General features: G+C 42.8%; 1 protein-coding gene across 1 annotated transcript in view; it reads left to right on the forward strand.

The window, feature by feature from the left end:
- The window catches only part of pds5b (PDS5 cohesin associated factor B), a 32,254-nt gene that overhangs the window by 16,765 nt on the left and 1,426 nt on the right, over positions 1-14,063 (forward strand). The window contains exons 13-33 of the mRNA XM_071911815.2: positions 800-913; positions 1,240-1,321; positions 1,431-1,479; positions 1,810-1,949; positions 2,269-2,384; positions 2,519-2,624; positions 3,056-3,216; positions 3,474-3,597; positions 4,307-4,465; positions 5,019-5,087; positions 5,758-5,894; positions 6,307-6,430; positions 7,328-7,532; positions 7,911-8,025; positions 8,857-8,989; positions 9,110-9,229; positions 10,887-10,949; positions 11,091-11,236; positions 11,499-11,571; positions 12,902-13,314; positions 13,444-13,524. Coding sequence (XP_071767916.1) covers positions 800-913; positions 1,240-1,321; positions 1,431-1,479; positions 1,810-1,949; positions 2,269-2,384; positions 2,519-2,624; positions 3,056-3,216; positions 3,474-3,597; positions 4,307-4,465; positions 5,019-5,087; positions 5,758-5,894; positions 6,307-6,430; positions 7,328-7,532; positions 7,911-8,025; positions 8,857-8,989; positions 9,110-9,229; positions 10,887-10,949; positions 11,091-11,236; positions 11,499-11,571; positions 12,902-13,314; positions 13,444-13,524 — 2,730 coding nt within the window. The remainder of the gene's footprint in view (positions 1-799; positions 914-1,239; positions 1,322-1,430; positions 1,480-1,809; positions 1,950-2,268; positions 2,385-2,518; positions 2,625-3,055; positions 3,217-3,473; positions 3,598-4,306; positions 4,466-5,018; positions 5,088-5,757; positions 5,895-6,306; positions 6,431-7,327; positions 7,533-7,910; positions 8,026-8,856; positions 8,990-9,109; positions 9,230-10,886; positions 10,950-11,090; positions 11,237-11,498; positions 11,572-12,901; positions 13,315-13,443; positions 13,525-14,063) is intronic.

Below are 14,063 nucleotides of genomic sequence, written 5' to 3' on the forward strand. Positions count from 1 at the left end.
AGATTGAGGGAAAGTGGATACACCAAAAAAGTTAATTACAACACTTCATCACAAAATAACTCCTGGAATGCACTGAACATCACAGATTGATGATATATAACAGTGTGAGAGCATCTGAGGGTGGGATTTTCCTTTAGAGAGATGGAATTCCTGTTCAGCTGCTGAGTGGCCAGCAGTAGAAGTCTGTGGTTGTACTGGTCAGCTCCCAGGTGTAAATAAGTGTAACTATGTGAATCAGGGCAGCGCTGAAATAGAGCATGTGTGCTCAGCAAACCCACTCTTGTTAAATACAGGATTAAAAAAAAAACGTGTGTGTGCATGCATGGGCTCGTGTGTGTGTGTGTGTGTGTGTGTGTGTGTAAACTTGAGAGATTATATCTTAACAGCACCTGTTAGATTTCACCCTTAACTTGGAATTAGTTTTTGTATTTGTCTGCAGCTTTGTTTAATACCTATATGTCGTCACTACTTAAAAGGAGGAGGCACAGGTGTGAAGAAAAAAGGGGAGATAAAGGGAAAGAAGCCTCTTGGGATGATGAGATTACAAGATAGACATGCTGATGCTGAGCTCATACACTGTGTGTGTGTGTAAAGGCGGGACAGAAAGCACAGAGTATGGATAATCTTATTACAAGAAAGAACAACAAATCTAATGGCAGATTGCAGGCTCCCAGGGCTCTCAGATCAAACACTTAAAAAAGACAAAGTAACAGGAAAAGAAACAACGCATATATTCAGTGTTCCTTTACCATGATATTCTCCTCTTTGATGTAACGTTCTGTCATCTCCGGGGTTTCAGGTTGCTGGTGGAGCGGATCTTTGCCCAGTACATGGTTCCTCACAACCTGGAAACCACAGAAAGGATGAAGTGTCTTTACTACCTGTATGCCACCCTGGACACCAACGCTGTCAAGTAAGTCTCTCTCACACACACACACACACACACACACACACACATACACACACAAGATCAAAACAGTGACAAGACAGGCCGTGCCCCCACCATTTTCAGTCTTCTGCGGTTTATAAAAATGTGAGCATTTGGAGAAGAATATGATGGTCTGTGGAGTGGGCTGATGAAATCTAGCCTTCAGATGCCACTGACTTTGAACCATTTGCAATGAATGAATAGACAGATGAAAGGCCTGTATTTTCCCTGCTCTCCTCCCCACCCACCACCACTCTTTCTCACCATCTCTTTCCCTCCCCATCCTTTATTCCCATTCTTCTGTCTCTCAGGGCCTTGAATGAGATGTGGAAGTGCCAGAATATGCTGCGACACAATGTCAAAGATCTGCTGGACCTGGTCAAACAGCCCAAGGTAACTCTTTACTAGAGCACACTACAATAATTAGGAGGGCTAATGGATTAATTGCCCCTTGCATGGTGTTCCTAAATTATTTTTTCTTTGTTTTGTGTATGTGTTCCAGTCCGAAGCATCCAGCAAGGCTGTATTTGCCAAGGTCATGGTGATCACAAGTAAGGAAACACACACACACACACACACATTCAATAAATAGTATTCATTTCAAATAGCTTGAATGAAGTTGGGGCGCTGCGGTGGTTGAGCTAACTGTAGTGGCCTTTGCTTTGAAGTTGTCCATATCTTTCCCTGGTTGCTGCATTTACTGACACTGCACAAGTTCAAATACTGACTCAAGCTGTACTGCCATGATTGTCTCGCCTCTTGGTTTTATCTGTCTTGCCTATGCTATCTAAATTTATAATAAAATACCCCAAAAAGGATGACCTGTTCAAGAGAAAAAAAAATTGCCTGTAGGCATCAACTGTGATTCTGTGCGTCCGTAGGGAACCTGCCAGACCCAGGCAAGGCCCAGGACTTTGTGAAGAAGCTCGCCCAGGTCCTGGATGACGACGAGCGGATCAGAGACCAGCTGGAGACTCTGGTCAGCCCCTCCTGCTCCTGCAAGCAGGCTGAAGTCTGTGTGGTGAGTATTATTGAAGCTTCTGTCTGCGATCACAGTGTGTCCTCTTTTGAAACGCTGTCGTCCCTCCACCGCCTTTGTTTTGATTGGTCTTAAATTTATTAGACTCAAAACATTTTCACTCTCAAATGGATCTACTGGGCTTTTGATACATGTACTAATAGGATATGATGCTAAATTTCAATTCTCTTTGTATGTAGTAGGTGTGTATGTGTCTGTGAGTCTGTGGATTACAGGCATGAGAAGGAGTGTTTGTCAACTTTCCTGGATTACAGTGTGATTATTGTTTTACTGGTGTATTTTTGTGTTTTCCCCTCCTCAGAGAGACATCACCAAAAAGCTCGGCAGCCCCAAACAGCCCAGCAACCCATTCCTGGAAATGGTCAAGTTCCTGCTGGAGAGAATTGCCCCTGTACACATCGATACAGAGTCCATCAGGTACATAATACGTGTAAAACCACACACACACACACACTTTGAGTCACCACTCGCATAGAAACCACAAATGCCACAGACATTTGATTCACTCCACTGATTGTATATGTCTGCCTGACTCTCTTTCTTTCTCCTAGTGCGCTGATAAAGCAGGTGAACAAGTCTATAGACGGAACGGCTGATGACGAGGAGGAAGGCGTTCCCACTGAAGAGGCCATCAGGGCCGGACTGGAACTGCTCAAGGTAAAACCCACTCAGAAACCCAAACTTTAAATGGGTTCCCTTCCAAATATATGCATGTGAAATATGGCGATGATCAAACTTTAATGAAATGTCCTCAATATCATGAAAATGTTTTTACTCAGGCAGACACAGAAATGATTTGATGAATAGCAATGGGAACACATTTGTCAGATAAATAATGACAGAGCTCAAAAAATCTTTCCATTTTTCTTCTAGATGTGTCATTTGATGTAGTTACATTTTACATTCAGGAAACCTATTCATTCAAATTAAACCAGCTGATGGAAACGCACCTAATTTGTGCATTTGTTTGTTTGGACATGTCAAAAGGTTGCTGAAAATGTGTTAAACACACACAAGTTGTCTTAAGTGTTGTATGAGAGTTGTTAGACGTTTCCACCTAACTATTTTACCGAATTGTTGTCGTTCAGGTGCTGTCGTTCACACACCCGGTGTCGTTCCACTCGGCAGAGACCTTTGAGTCTCTGCTGGGCTGCCTGAAGATGGACGACGAGAAGGTGGCCGAGGCCGCGCTGCAGATCTTCAAGAACACGGGCAGCAAGATGGAGGAGAGCTTCCCTCACATTAAATCGTACGTTTCTTTGCTTGATTTATTTTCTTGTTCTTTCATTCATTTTGTACCAGACAACTTGATGGCTTGTACTCTGTCACATTTGGATCTTTGCAGGATTTAATCACATCATAAATGGGAATCGCTGTGTTGTTTTTCACATTTTGAACTGAAACACTTTCTGTTAAGAGTATATTCTTTACTGTTGCTAATGTCTTGGAGCAGATGTCTTTCTTCTTAATGGTTTGTAATGGTTCTCTCCTGCCTGCTCCCCCCAGTGTTTTGCTGCCAGTACTGCAGGCCAAAGCCAAGAGAGGCCCCCCTCGCCAGGCCAAGTATGCCATCCACTGCATCCACGCCATGTTCAGCAACAGAGACACACACTTCGCCCAGATCTTTGAGGTCAGTTATATGTTTAGTTTGATCAATTTGTGCACCGACAAGAATATTCAATAGAAACTTGAAGTAATACTCAGAACCCTTTTAAGTCAATATACAGAACATGTGTATACAGCTGGCTTATTCCTGGTTTGAAGTCATTACAATGTCTATACCTGCCTCCAGTTTAAATCAGCCAAATAATGATGCGTTGGCAGTCTGAATGCCAGAGGCTGACTCTGGCACAGGAATTGGTAATTGTAAAATCAGTGTGTCACCCTTTTGGAGCGTTCAGCACACACTCTGAACCTCTTTGCAAATCCTTTTAGTTCTTTTTTTTAATTAGAGCATTAGATTGGATTTATGAACAGCCTTATATAATTCTACAATATTGAGGAAATGTTGCATGTTGCACTATGAGATGTAGAACTTTGATGTCATCCAGGGTGCTGCAATGCTTGGTGAATGTGAGCCGTTGATCTGTTTTTAACAACTTTGCCACAGCTAGCAGAAATAATGATACGCTATTCAAGTTTAATCTTGCTATGGTAATAAAAGAAGAAATGATGAACACGCCTGGTTCTCACAAACCTGACATTTTTGTATTAATAATGTTATGTGATTGATCAGTAATGTAATGAATTCCATGTGTCCTTGGATAAATCACATGCCAGCCAATGAAGTATTTCTCTTTCCTGAGTTGTCTGTGTGTTTGTGTGTTTCTGTCCTCCAGCCTCTGCACAAAGGCCTGGACCCTGCTAACCTGGAGCAGCTCATCACCCCTCTGACCACCCTGGGTCACCTGGCTTTGCTGGCCCCAGAACAGTTTGCTGCTCCGCTCAAATCTCTGGTGGCCAACTTCATAGTGAAGGACCTGCTCATGAACGACAGGGTAACACACATCATGCTTACTGGATTCATGTTGAGAACCACGGGGAAATCAGCAAAACTCATTGAATTTGAAAATGTTTTGTTTGTTTGTTTTTTCGGGCCAGAAAGTTATAGAAAATTATATGTATCCCAAAATGAATTTTGAATGGTAATGAACATTCAGTTATTCAGTCCGGCCAATCAAGTATTAAATGTCAAGCTTTGCTGCTGGTATATCTAGTTATGTTAGTTAAAGAGTGACACATTTTCAGGTGATAGTTGTCACCAGTCAACACAAGACCTAGGCTATTGAAATCAATTGTTAAACAAAAGTTTAATATTTGAACATGGGCAAATAATGGTCTTGGAAATTGTGCTTTATGTTATAGAAAAGTCATGGAATTTAATGAGCAAAAACACGTAGGAGCCCTAGAGAATAGAAAGTAGTATCCTACTCCCAGATCCCAGAATAAAGTGTTAATCACAGTTCTGGGATGAGTATTTTTGCTGCGTGTCTATTCATGTCTCATGTGAAAAGGACCTGAGGCTCACAATAGTATTTCTGTTGTCTGCAGATCCCAGGCAAGAAGACGACCAAACTTTGGGTTCCGGATGATGAAGTGTCCCCGGAGACTCTGGCCAAGGTCAGCGGTGAAACCCCCTCATCTGTCCCGTTGGACTGCCTTTCTCCTCTCACCCCATTAGTCTCTTTTAAACTCCCAATCCCCCACTCCTCATCTTAACTTCCTGCCCTTTCTTTCTTCCTCGGTATGCTTCTATCTCAAAGAGAAAAACAAAAAAGTCATTACCAGAGACATGCAGAATTCTGTTAGGCTTACCATAACATGACTAAAATCTTGCCTTCCACTTTAGCTTGAAACAGACAAGAGTCTGGTGTGTGTGTGTGTAGTCGATGTGTGCAGGCAAGGATGTAAGCAAGGCGCTCTTTGACAGGTTATCTAAAACATGAAAACAGTAGAAAAGAAAGCCACTGTACCTGAAAGAGTGCATACGGTTTTAAAGAGGCATGACACAGTAAAGTCAAAGCAAGTGTCGGGAAAATCAAAGCAGTCAGAAACGAGTACTTTTACTCCACCTTTCCAGCATTTGCCTGTTTGCAAACGGCAGGCGTAACAGAAAACATAAGAAAACTAGCAGATTGTTTCTCAAGTGACGGTTACAAAGTTGTTTATCGATCTGCGAAGATGTGTCTACTAGTAACAAGTGTCTCCATTTTTGTTTTTGAATTGGTACATGCACTTTTGTTGTGTATTGAAAGACGGGTTTTTAACAAAGTGACCTTCCCCCGTTCAGATCCAGGGCATTAAGCTGATGGTGAGGTGGTTACTAGGAGTGAAGAACAACCAGAGCAAGTCGGGCAACTCCACCCTGCGGATGCTGACTGCCATTCTACACAGTGATGGAGACCTGACCGAGCAGGGCAAGATGGGGTAACACACACACACACACACACACACACACACAAACACACAACATTTGCTTCTATAGGAGGAAAACCTTACATCCTCTATGCGTCGGCTTCTTGAGTAATTTAAAAACAGCTTTGTCTTCAGATTAACAGCCATGTAATTGACAATAAAACCCTGGATTTTTAATGGGTTTTGTGGGCCCTAGGGTCATGAAACCTGCTCACTCAATAAACAACCATATAATCTTTTTCGGATCAAGTTAAAACATGAATATCATCAGAATTGGAGTTAAAAAGGTTTTCACGCAACATCAGCACATTTCGAATATAAAAAGAATCCTTGTTCACTCTCGTCTCCTCTGTCTTAGTGTTTTTTCTTTCTTTCTCTCCTCCCCCTGTCCCTCCCCTCCTCCCCTCCTCCCCTCCTCCCCCAGTAAACCCGACATGTCGCGGCTGCGGTTGGCGGCGGCGTGCGCCCTGCTGAAGCTGGCCCAGGAGCCCTGCTACCACGAGATCATCACTCTGGAGCAGTACCAGCTCTGCGCGCTTGTCATCAACGTAAGAACAGACACACTCCTCTACTGTTATTGCACACCTCTTTTTCTCTCCCTCGCACTTTTTCTTCTTTCTTTCTTTCTTCATCTTAGGGCTGTGTATGGTTGGAAAGGTGTCTGTACCAATATTAGTTCCAATACTTGAAATTCTATGTGGTTCTAAAGCAATATCTTTTTGATTCTTTCATTTAATGTAAGCATGTTTGATCATGATTTTCTGTATAAGATTTGTATATCCCATCTGCTTTAATTATAATAAAACTCCTAATAACTAATAATTCATTTCCTCAGTACAATTACCCGTAAACAAGAAGAAAACCTTTTGAGTTTTCTCACTGCAGCGTTCTCACTGTAACTCTTGAGACTTCTTACTGTATTAATCCAACAATTTGAATCTTTTCAATGCCATTTGATACCTTTTGATGCCTTAAAATCATTACCAGTAATAAACAAGAACAGATTCTGTATAGTCTCATTCTGCTGCTAAGATGTTATGAGTCACAGTTTCAGTTAAAGCTTCACAATAGTACATTTTTACTCCCTTTTATTAATTGGATGCTGCTCAATAAAGAACAAAGTGGATTTGTGAAAAATGTTTTTTTTTTTACCACACCGTGATAAAGTTTCACGGCTCCCAGGTGTAGAGGAGTGAAGTATCTCAGTGTTTTTGACTGGTGAGACTTTAGCTCTTGAAGGCAACTATGCTGTCATTAAAAACAGTACAGTGCCATTAGCTATCATTTTCTTTTCAATACCCAGCCCTACTCCACCTCTACATTCCTTCCTCTCCCTGTTAGCTTCCCTTGTTTCTCCAAACAGCAAAACCGTCTCTCATCTCGTCATCTCTCTCTTCATCCTCTTAATCATCATCGCTGTTTCCATCCGTCTCTCGTCTCTCCAGGATGAGTGCTACCAGGTGCGGCAGTGTTTTTCCCAGAAGCTCCACCGGGGCCTGTGCCGCCTGCGGCTGCCCCTGGAGTACCTGGCCGTGTTCGCCTTGTGTGCCAAGGACCCGGTCAAGGAGAGGAGGGCTCACGCTCGCCAGTGCCTGGTGAAAAACGTCAACATACGCCGGGAGTACCTCAAACAGCACGCCGCCGTCAGCGGTAAGGAACAGGAACATACCTGCCATTTGTTTTGTTTGTAGTTTTGTTTTGTTGTTTTTTTATCAAACAACAAAAGCTGCTACAAAAAGATTATAGCTTATAGCTATTATAACAGAATTGTATGAAAGATGCCTTCTACTATTGTTATTATTATTACAAATTTTATTTCTGTAGCACTTACCTAAAAGCAGAGTTATAAAGGGATTTACAGGAAGGAATAAAAATAAGAATAGTAAGATAAGTAGGAAATTTAAATTGGGGAAACTCATTCAAAATAAAATTTGTTTGGGAAAAAAATGAATTATTTTTTGGTGAAATGGCCTTAGGCAAGGTGTGATGGTGCTTTTGGTGTAATATTTTCTTTGTGTGTCCTCACAGAGAAGCTGTTCTCCCTCCTGCCGGAGTATGTGGTGCCGTATGCCATCCACCTGCTGGTCCACGACCCGGACTACGTCAAAGTACAGGACATTGAGCAGCTCAAAGAAATCAAAGAGTAAGTAGTGCATGGAAAAGATGAGTTGATGAGGAGGTTGATGATAACACTGATGGTGAAAGGTCTCAAAAAATATTTCACAAATTAAGAGATACGTTTTTATAAATGTTGAAAATATGATACTCTTATTAAATGATTGCTACCACAAAATTGAGCTGCAATTTGGGCTGCACAATTATGGCTAAAATGATTAACCTGATTATTTTGCTGAATCTTATGATCACAATTATTCTCAATGATCAAACAAAATAATCTTACTGCACTTTTTTAAAGTACAGCGGGCATTATAAGTGTGAAATGTTTCAGTGTTTCCAAAATACCAGCATTTGACGATTATTATTTGTGGAATACTAAAACTAAACTAAAAATAAAAGAGTAAACTTAAATCTCTCTATGATTATAATTAATTATTCTGTCCTAAGGGTAAAAGTGTATTTTACAGAGTGCATTAAGGAAACAGAGGTACCATCACTGTGGTGGGAGGTCAGGTCTATAGTCTCAAGGCCGGCACCCTCATTACACCCTCCACTACTGCAGTCTTTGACCTCCCAGGAGGGACGCACAGAGGTGTTGGGTTTCCTTATCTTTATTACCAGGCCCAAGCCATAACATAACTCAGTGCAATAAGCTGCTTCAATTGGACCATATGTTTTCCATCAGCATTAACTCTTAAAACCATATTGGCTGAGCCAGCAGCTGTTGACACCTATTACTAACGCTCCAGGGTTGTGTTTGGAGCATTTCCCCTGAGGTCAGGAGGTAGTAGCAGTTTTATTTGTGAAATATAAGTTGCTGTATGTTGATGGTGAACTCTGCCCACCTCCTTGTTAGGTCTCTGTGGTTTGTTCTCGAGATCATCATGGCCAAGAATGAGAACAACAGCCACGCCTTCATCAGGAAAATGGTGGAGAACATCAAACAGACGAAAGACGCCCAGGCCCCCAACGACCCCAAGACCAACGAGGTACAGGACACATGCGCGTCTACATACATCGATCAGAAAAGGGTTTGAATATGTGCTGTATATTTGTGTCCATTTCTAACTCCTGACATATACTGATTACTTTTGTGTGTCCCTGTACAGAAACTCTACACGGTGTGTGATGTAGCCATGAACATTATCATGTCCAAGAGCACCACCTACAGCCTGGAGTCGCCCAAAGACCCTGTCCTGCCCTCACGCTACTTCACCAAGCCCGACAAGGTGGGTGTCTGTGTGGGTGACAAGCCTGAGGAACCCAAAATGACCAAAGCATTCTGATTTGTTAAATGTTTTCATTGCCAGTAAGAGACGTAATTATTAATAATAACAATAATAATAAAAGATCTTTTATATCTGAACCTGCCCATCACTCAGTGCCGTCGCAGCTTTGGCCCTATTATCTCTCAATTGCTCTCTGCATGGAGATCGGTTGAGAGGCTGTGTGGCTACTCTCATGCGTGGAACTCAAATTCCCCATTATTTAATAATCCTAGACTATTGATTGGAGACCAAACGATCCAGTTTTTGCAGTGGAGGGAGAGAGGCATCCGTGTACTCGGAGACATTTATGGAGATGAAGGTTTATGTTCTTTTCAGGACCTATGTACAGAATTCAATCTACCGCGCTCTTCTTTTTTCTTTTATTTGCAATTACGTTCGGCCCTCAAGGCCAGTGGAGTTCCATGGCAAAGTCCTCCTCCACCACATCCACTTCATAAAATTGTACATTGCACCAGAGGCACAAGTGGCCTAGTTTCTAGACTCTATTCGTTCATTTCACAGCATGCTTACAGGCCCCTGGCATTAGACGGACTCTATGGAGAGCCGATTTCCCAGATCTGGACCCAGCATTTGATTGGTATAAAGTCTGGTTTAACATTTTAACAGCCTCCAGAAACCCTGATTACCAACAAATCCAAAATCCATTATAATTTTATTCATAGAGTGTACTTAACTCCCAGGAAGCTTTGTATAATGAAAGTGACCACTGATTCAACTTGCACTCTGTGTCCCATAAAGGCGACGGGGACTTATTTACATATGTTTTGGGAGTGTCCTCCAGTGGCCAGATTCTGGCAAATGATTGCTTCCAATCTCTCCAAGATTTTTGAGAATACTGTGCCCAACTCACCTTTTATATTTTTGTTAAACGATTTATCTAGCTTGAACCTGACACTGCCCAAAAAGCGAGCTTTTTTTAGCTGGGCTGACAGCAGCAAAAAAAACTGGTTCTACCCGCTGGAAACCTCCCCATACTCTTTCTTTTCAAGCATGGGTTTTAACATATCTTGATATAGTATATCTGGAGCTGGCGACAGCCCGTATGCATGGGGCCAAGGAAGCAGTGGCAGAACTGTGGAGTTCCATTTCTGAGAAACTCAAAACTCTACTGTAATAGCCTCATGTCGGGATGGGTGGCCTGGATTCCGGGTGGGCGGGTGGGTGGGAGTGTTTTTTCGGATGGATGGGTGGGGCAGGACGGGAGGGAGGGGATCCGCGGTGGGGATGGTTTTGTTTTGTTTTCATTATTGTTGTGTTTTTCTTTTCCCTTACTTTCTTTTCTTTGATGTATTGCTGATTCTGATAATTGATATCAAAATCAATAAAAATTTGATCGCCAAAAAACCCAATAATAATAAAACAACAGGTGTCTAGTGGTTCCCTGGTTGCACTAGCTGGCACAGCAACCAGGTTTTGCACTTTCCTGCTTTTGGGGGGAATTATCAACATGGCTGGCACACATCTTTGACTAATCAGATTGGTTGGCAGAAACCACCTTTTGCATCATAATCCTTAGCATGTGTTTTAGTCTACTTTGTATTTATTGTTGTCTGCACACAAATAAGCTCTCTGACACGAGATTCTGGTTCATTTTCAGAATTTCAGCAACACAAAAAACTATCTCCCACCAGAGATGAAGGCGTTCTTCACACCAGGAAAGGTAGGCTGCATCAGGAGTTTGACCCTGGAATGTCACGTTGGCTTTATACTTGATTATTTAATGTCTTGTTTTTGCACTAAATTTAGTGAACTCATGTCTAACACGTGTCTTGCCTTTTCCAACTCTCGCTCCCTCCTCAAGCCCAAGGCAGCTAACGTTCTGGGCGCAGTAAACAAGCCGCTGTCCTCAGCAGGCAAGCAGCTCCAGAGTAAAGCGTCTCGCATGGAGACGGCCAGCAACGACGACTCCACCTCCAACCCCAGCTCCCCACAACGCAGCAAGACCAGGTAGAGCACATGTAATCACACACACACACACACACCGCTGACCTCCCTGTGGAGGGGGGCAAGCGAAAGCAGGACCTCCCTACAGGGGTCAATAAATTATCAAGTTATCATTCTATTCCATATAGTGGATGCTTTGATCCAAACTGCCTACAGGAAGAAATTAACTCCGAACACGGATAATGTTGTTTTCATGCTCTCTTACTCGTAGGCCAAAGACAGCTCTCCTGCACTGCCAGTTAATACAGCTTGTACTCTGTTCCAGGCATGACAGTGCGGAGATGGACCACAGTGAAAACGAGGACATCAGCCTAAAGAGAGGGGACAACGCTGACAAGGTATCAAACCTCTATATCAGCTCTTAAAGAAATACTTCACTCTCCCTCTCTTCCCTGACTCATGTCCTCTCTCCCATCTCATCCTCCTCCACTCCAGATTCTGCAAAGTGCCTTAGGGGTGTAGCTGTGCCTCGGAGTAATAAAGTAGCAATTATTTATTTGAATTTTGTAAGCATGGACCATAAAAAGAAAGACAGTAAGAGTAAAAAGAAGATTTTCTAGTTGCTGCTACTTGTAGACATACTACATTAGAAAAAAGTGAAAATGTAAGTTAAGGTGCAAAAGTGCAACTTTTTTTTTTTCTCAAAACTGAGACAACCATGGTTAATAATCGTGATCACAAGATTTAGCAAAATAATCTGGATTATCATTTTTTGCCATAATGGTGCAGCCCTACTTGTAGAATGAATCTTATTCTGCTGTTGATGTTAATGTTGCTGTTGTTGTTAAGAGCACCGGCTAAATGTCTGAAGTTGCCACTCATGATGGCACTAACAGGAGGAATAGGCAAACTAAAATGGTTTGACTATAAAATACAATGTCAATGGCAAAATCAGAGAAAATAAAGTATTATAGATTATGACAAACTGACATTTTTTTTAATCTCATATTTTGTGACTGCACAATGAAATGGTCTGTATTGTTAATCAGAAATGACACGGTAGCTTAGGACAGGTTGAAATGGGTGTGTTGCTAGGGTCTGGTAAAGTGCTCTGGTTGTAAACCCTTGTGTCGCTGTGTTTTGATTCCACTGTGCAAACACCAACTGGGTTTAAGTCGAGATAAGCTTGGCAAGTACAAGTTGCATAAACTGTGATTAGCACCAGCTGTAAAACCTACTGGACCACCTTTGTCTTTGTTTTTTTCTGAGTCCCTATAGCAGTCGAACTTGGTTTCTTTGTCAGATTGCATAATTATAACAGCGAAATATTGATCACTACAGAAAGTGAAGATAAAAAAAGTCTGGGAATTTGATAAATTCCCTGGAGAAGTCCAAGGAATATCAAGGAATTTTACAAATGGGTCACTTGACAGGAATGTACCAGAATATATTTTACATTTTATTTGACACATTTATTGCATTAGTTGGTGGTTTTCAGCTGTTTTTCTCCACAGCAAGCCCAACTGGAGTGGAACCAGACTGTTTACAATTTAAAACTTTTCTGATCTGAAAAACAACATGAACAAACCAGGAAGGAATAACATTTTTATCTTATAGAAGCGCTCCGTCTTGGTCATGGAAAGTCATGGAGAAGCCATGGAATTTTTCCCTAGGGCCACAGTGGGAACCCTGTCCTTCCTTGTTAACCATTTGCTCTTCCCGCCACAGGACAGCGAAAAGCCTCGCGGTCGCAAACGGGGCGTGGCCTCCAGTGAAGACCAGGACAACAAGCCAAAGCGCGGGCGCAAGAAGGCGGCAGCCAACACGACTGCGGCGGCGGAGTCCGAGGACCAATGGGACGAGGACAACCGGCCGGAAGACGAACAAAACAGCCCGCCCAAAAAAGGCCGCAGGGGCCGGCCTCCGAAGTCGGCTACGCCCAGCCAGGACACGCCCGCCAAAGGGAAGAGGGGGCGAAAGAAGGCGGCTCCTCCTCCAGAGGAAGAAGAGGAGGAGGAGGAAGAGGAGAGGGGGGAGGAGGAAGCGGAGGAGGAGGAAGAGGATGACAGGAGCAGCGAAAACACGGAGGTGAAGACCAAGGGAGGAAGACAAACCAGGACGCCACGGCGGTCACAACAAGGGTGAGTGGGGAAACTGTCTTGCGTCGCAGCGAATGCAAACTTTGTTCTCCTATGCCGAAGTCGGGTCCCGTCTGCGGGCCTTGGCTCATGACTCATCCTCCATCGCTGTGTGTGTTCTCTGCTCAACAGCTCAGAGTCGGCAGAGTCCACACCGCAGAAGAGGAGAGGACGTCCACCCAAAGCAGCTCAGCCGCCCGCCAAGAAACCAGCGTAAGATGCGCACCATCTTTTGGGTTCCCTATTCTTGCAGGCTGACATGTGCACCATGCTTACCAATGAGCGAGAGTTATGGATGATTGTGTGTGTGTGTGCATATGCAAGTAGTGTCTGAAACTGCTGGCAAACTTAAAAAATGACATGCTTAGAAGATTTTTACCGGCCAAAATAATTAATATAAATTTTTCATCACCCATTTTCAAAGCTATTTTGTATATAGAATCAGTTACGCTGACGGATACAGCAGATTAAGTTTGTTCATCATGAAGTGCTGCAAAATTCAAATTACCAGAGAGTATTTTGAAGCATATGTTATCATCTCAAAAAGTTACTGGCTGATGTGGTGGGTGACCCTTTATCCATTTATCCACCAAAGACAAATTCTACTGGCATTTGGCAGTGAGCGGGTGTTAATTTCAGACCCCGTGTACAAGTAGATTCTGCGTTGAGCGTGGCTGTAGCTTTCAGCCTGCGTGGGTGGTGGTGTGCATTCATCATGTTTTTCTATTTACGGATGGCGCTGTGTTTATGAG

The sequence above is a fragment of the Centroberyx gerrardi genome, chromosome 11 (assembly GCF_048128805.1).
Source record: "Centroberyx gerrardi isolate f3 chromosome 11, fCenGer3.hap1.cur.20231027, whole genome shotgun sequence".
Classification (NCBI taxonomy): domain Eukaryota; kingdom Metazoa; phylum Chordata; class Actinopteri; order Beryciformes; family Berycidae; genus Centroberyx; species Centroberyx gerrardi.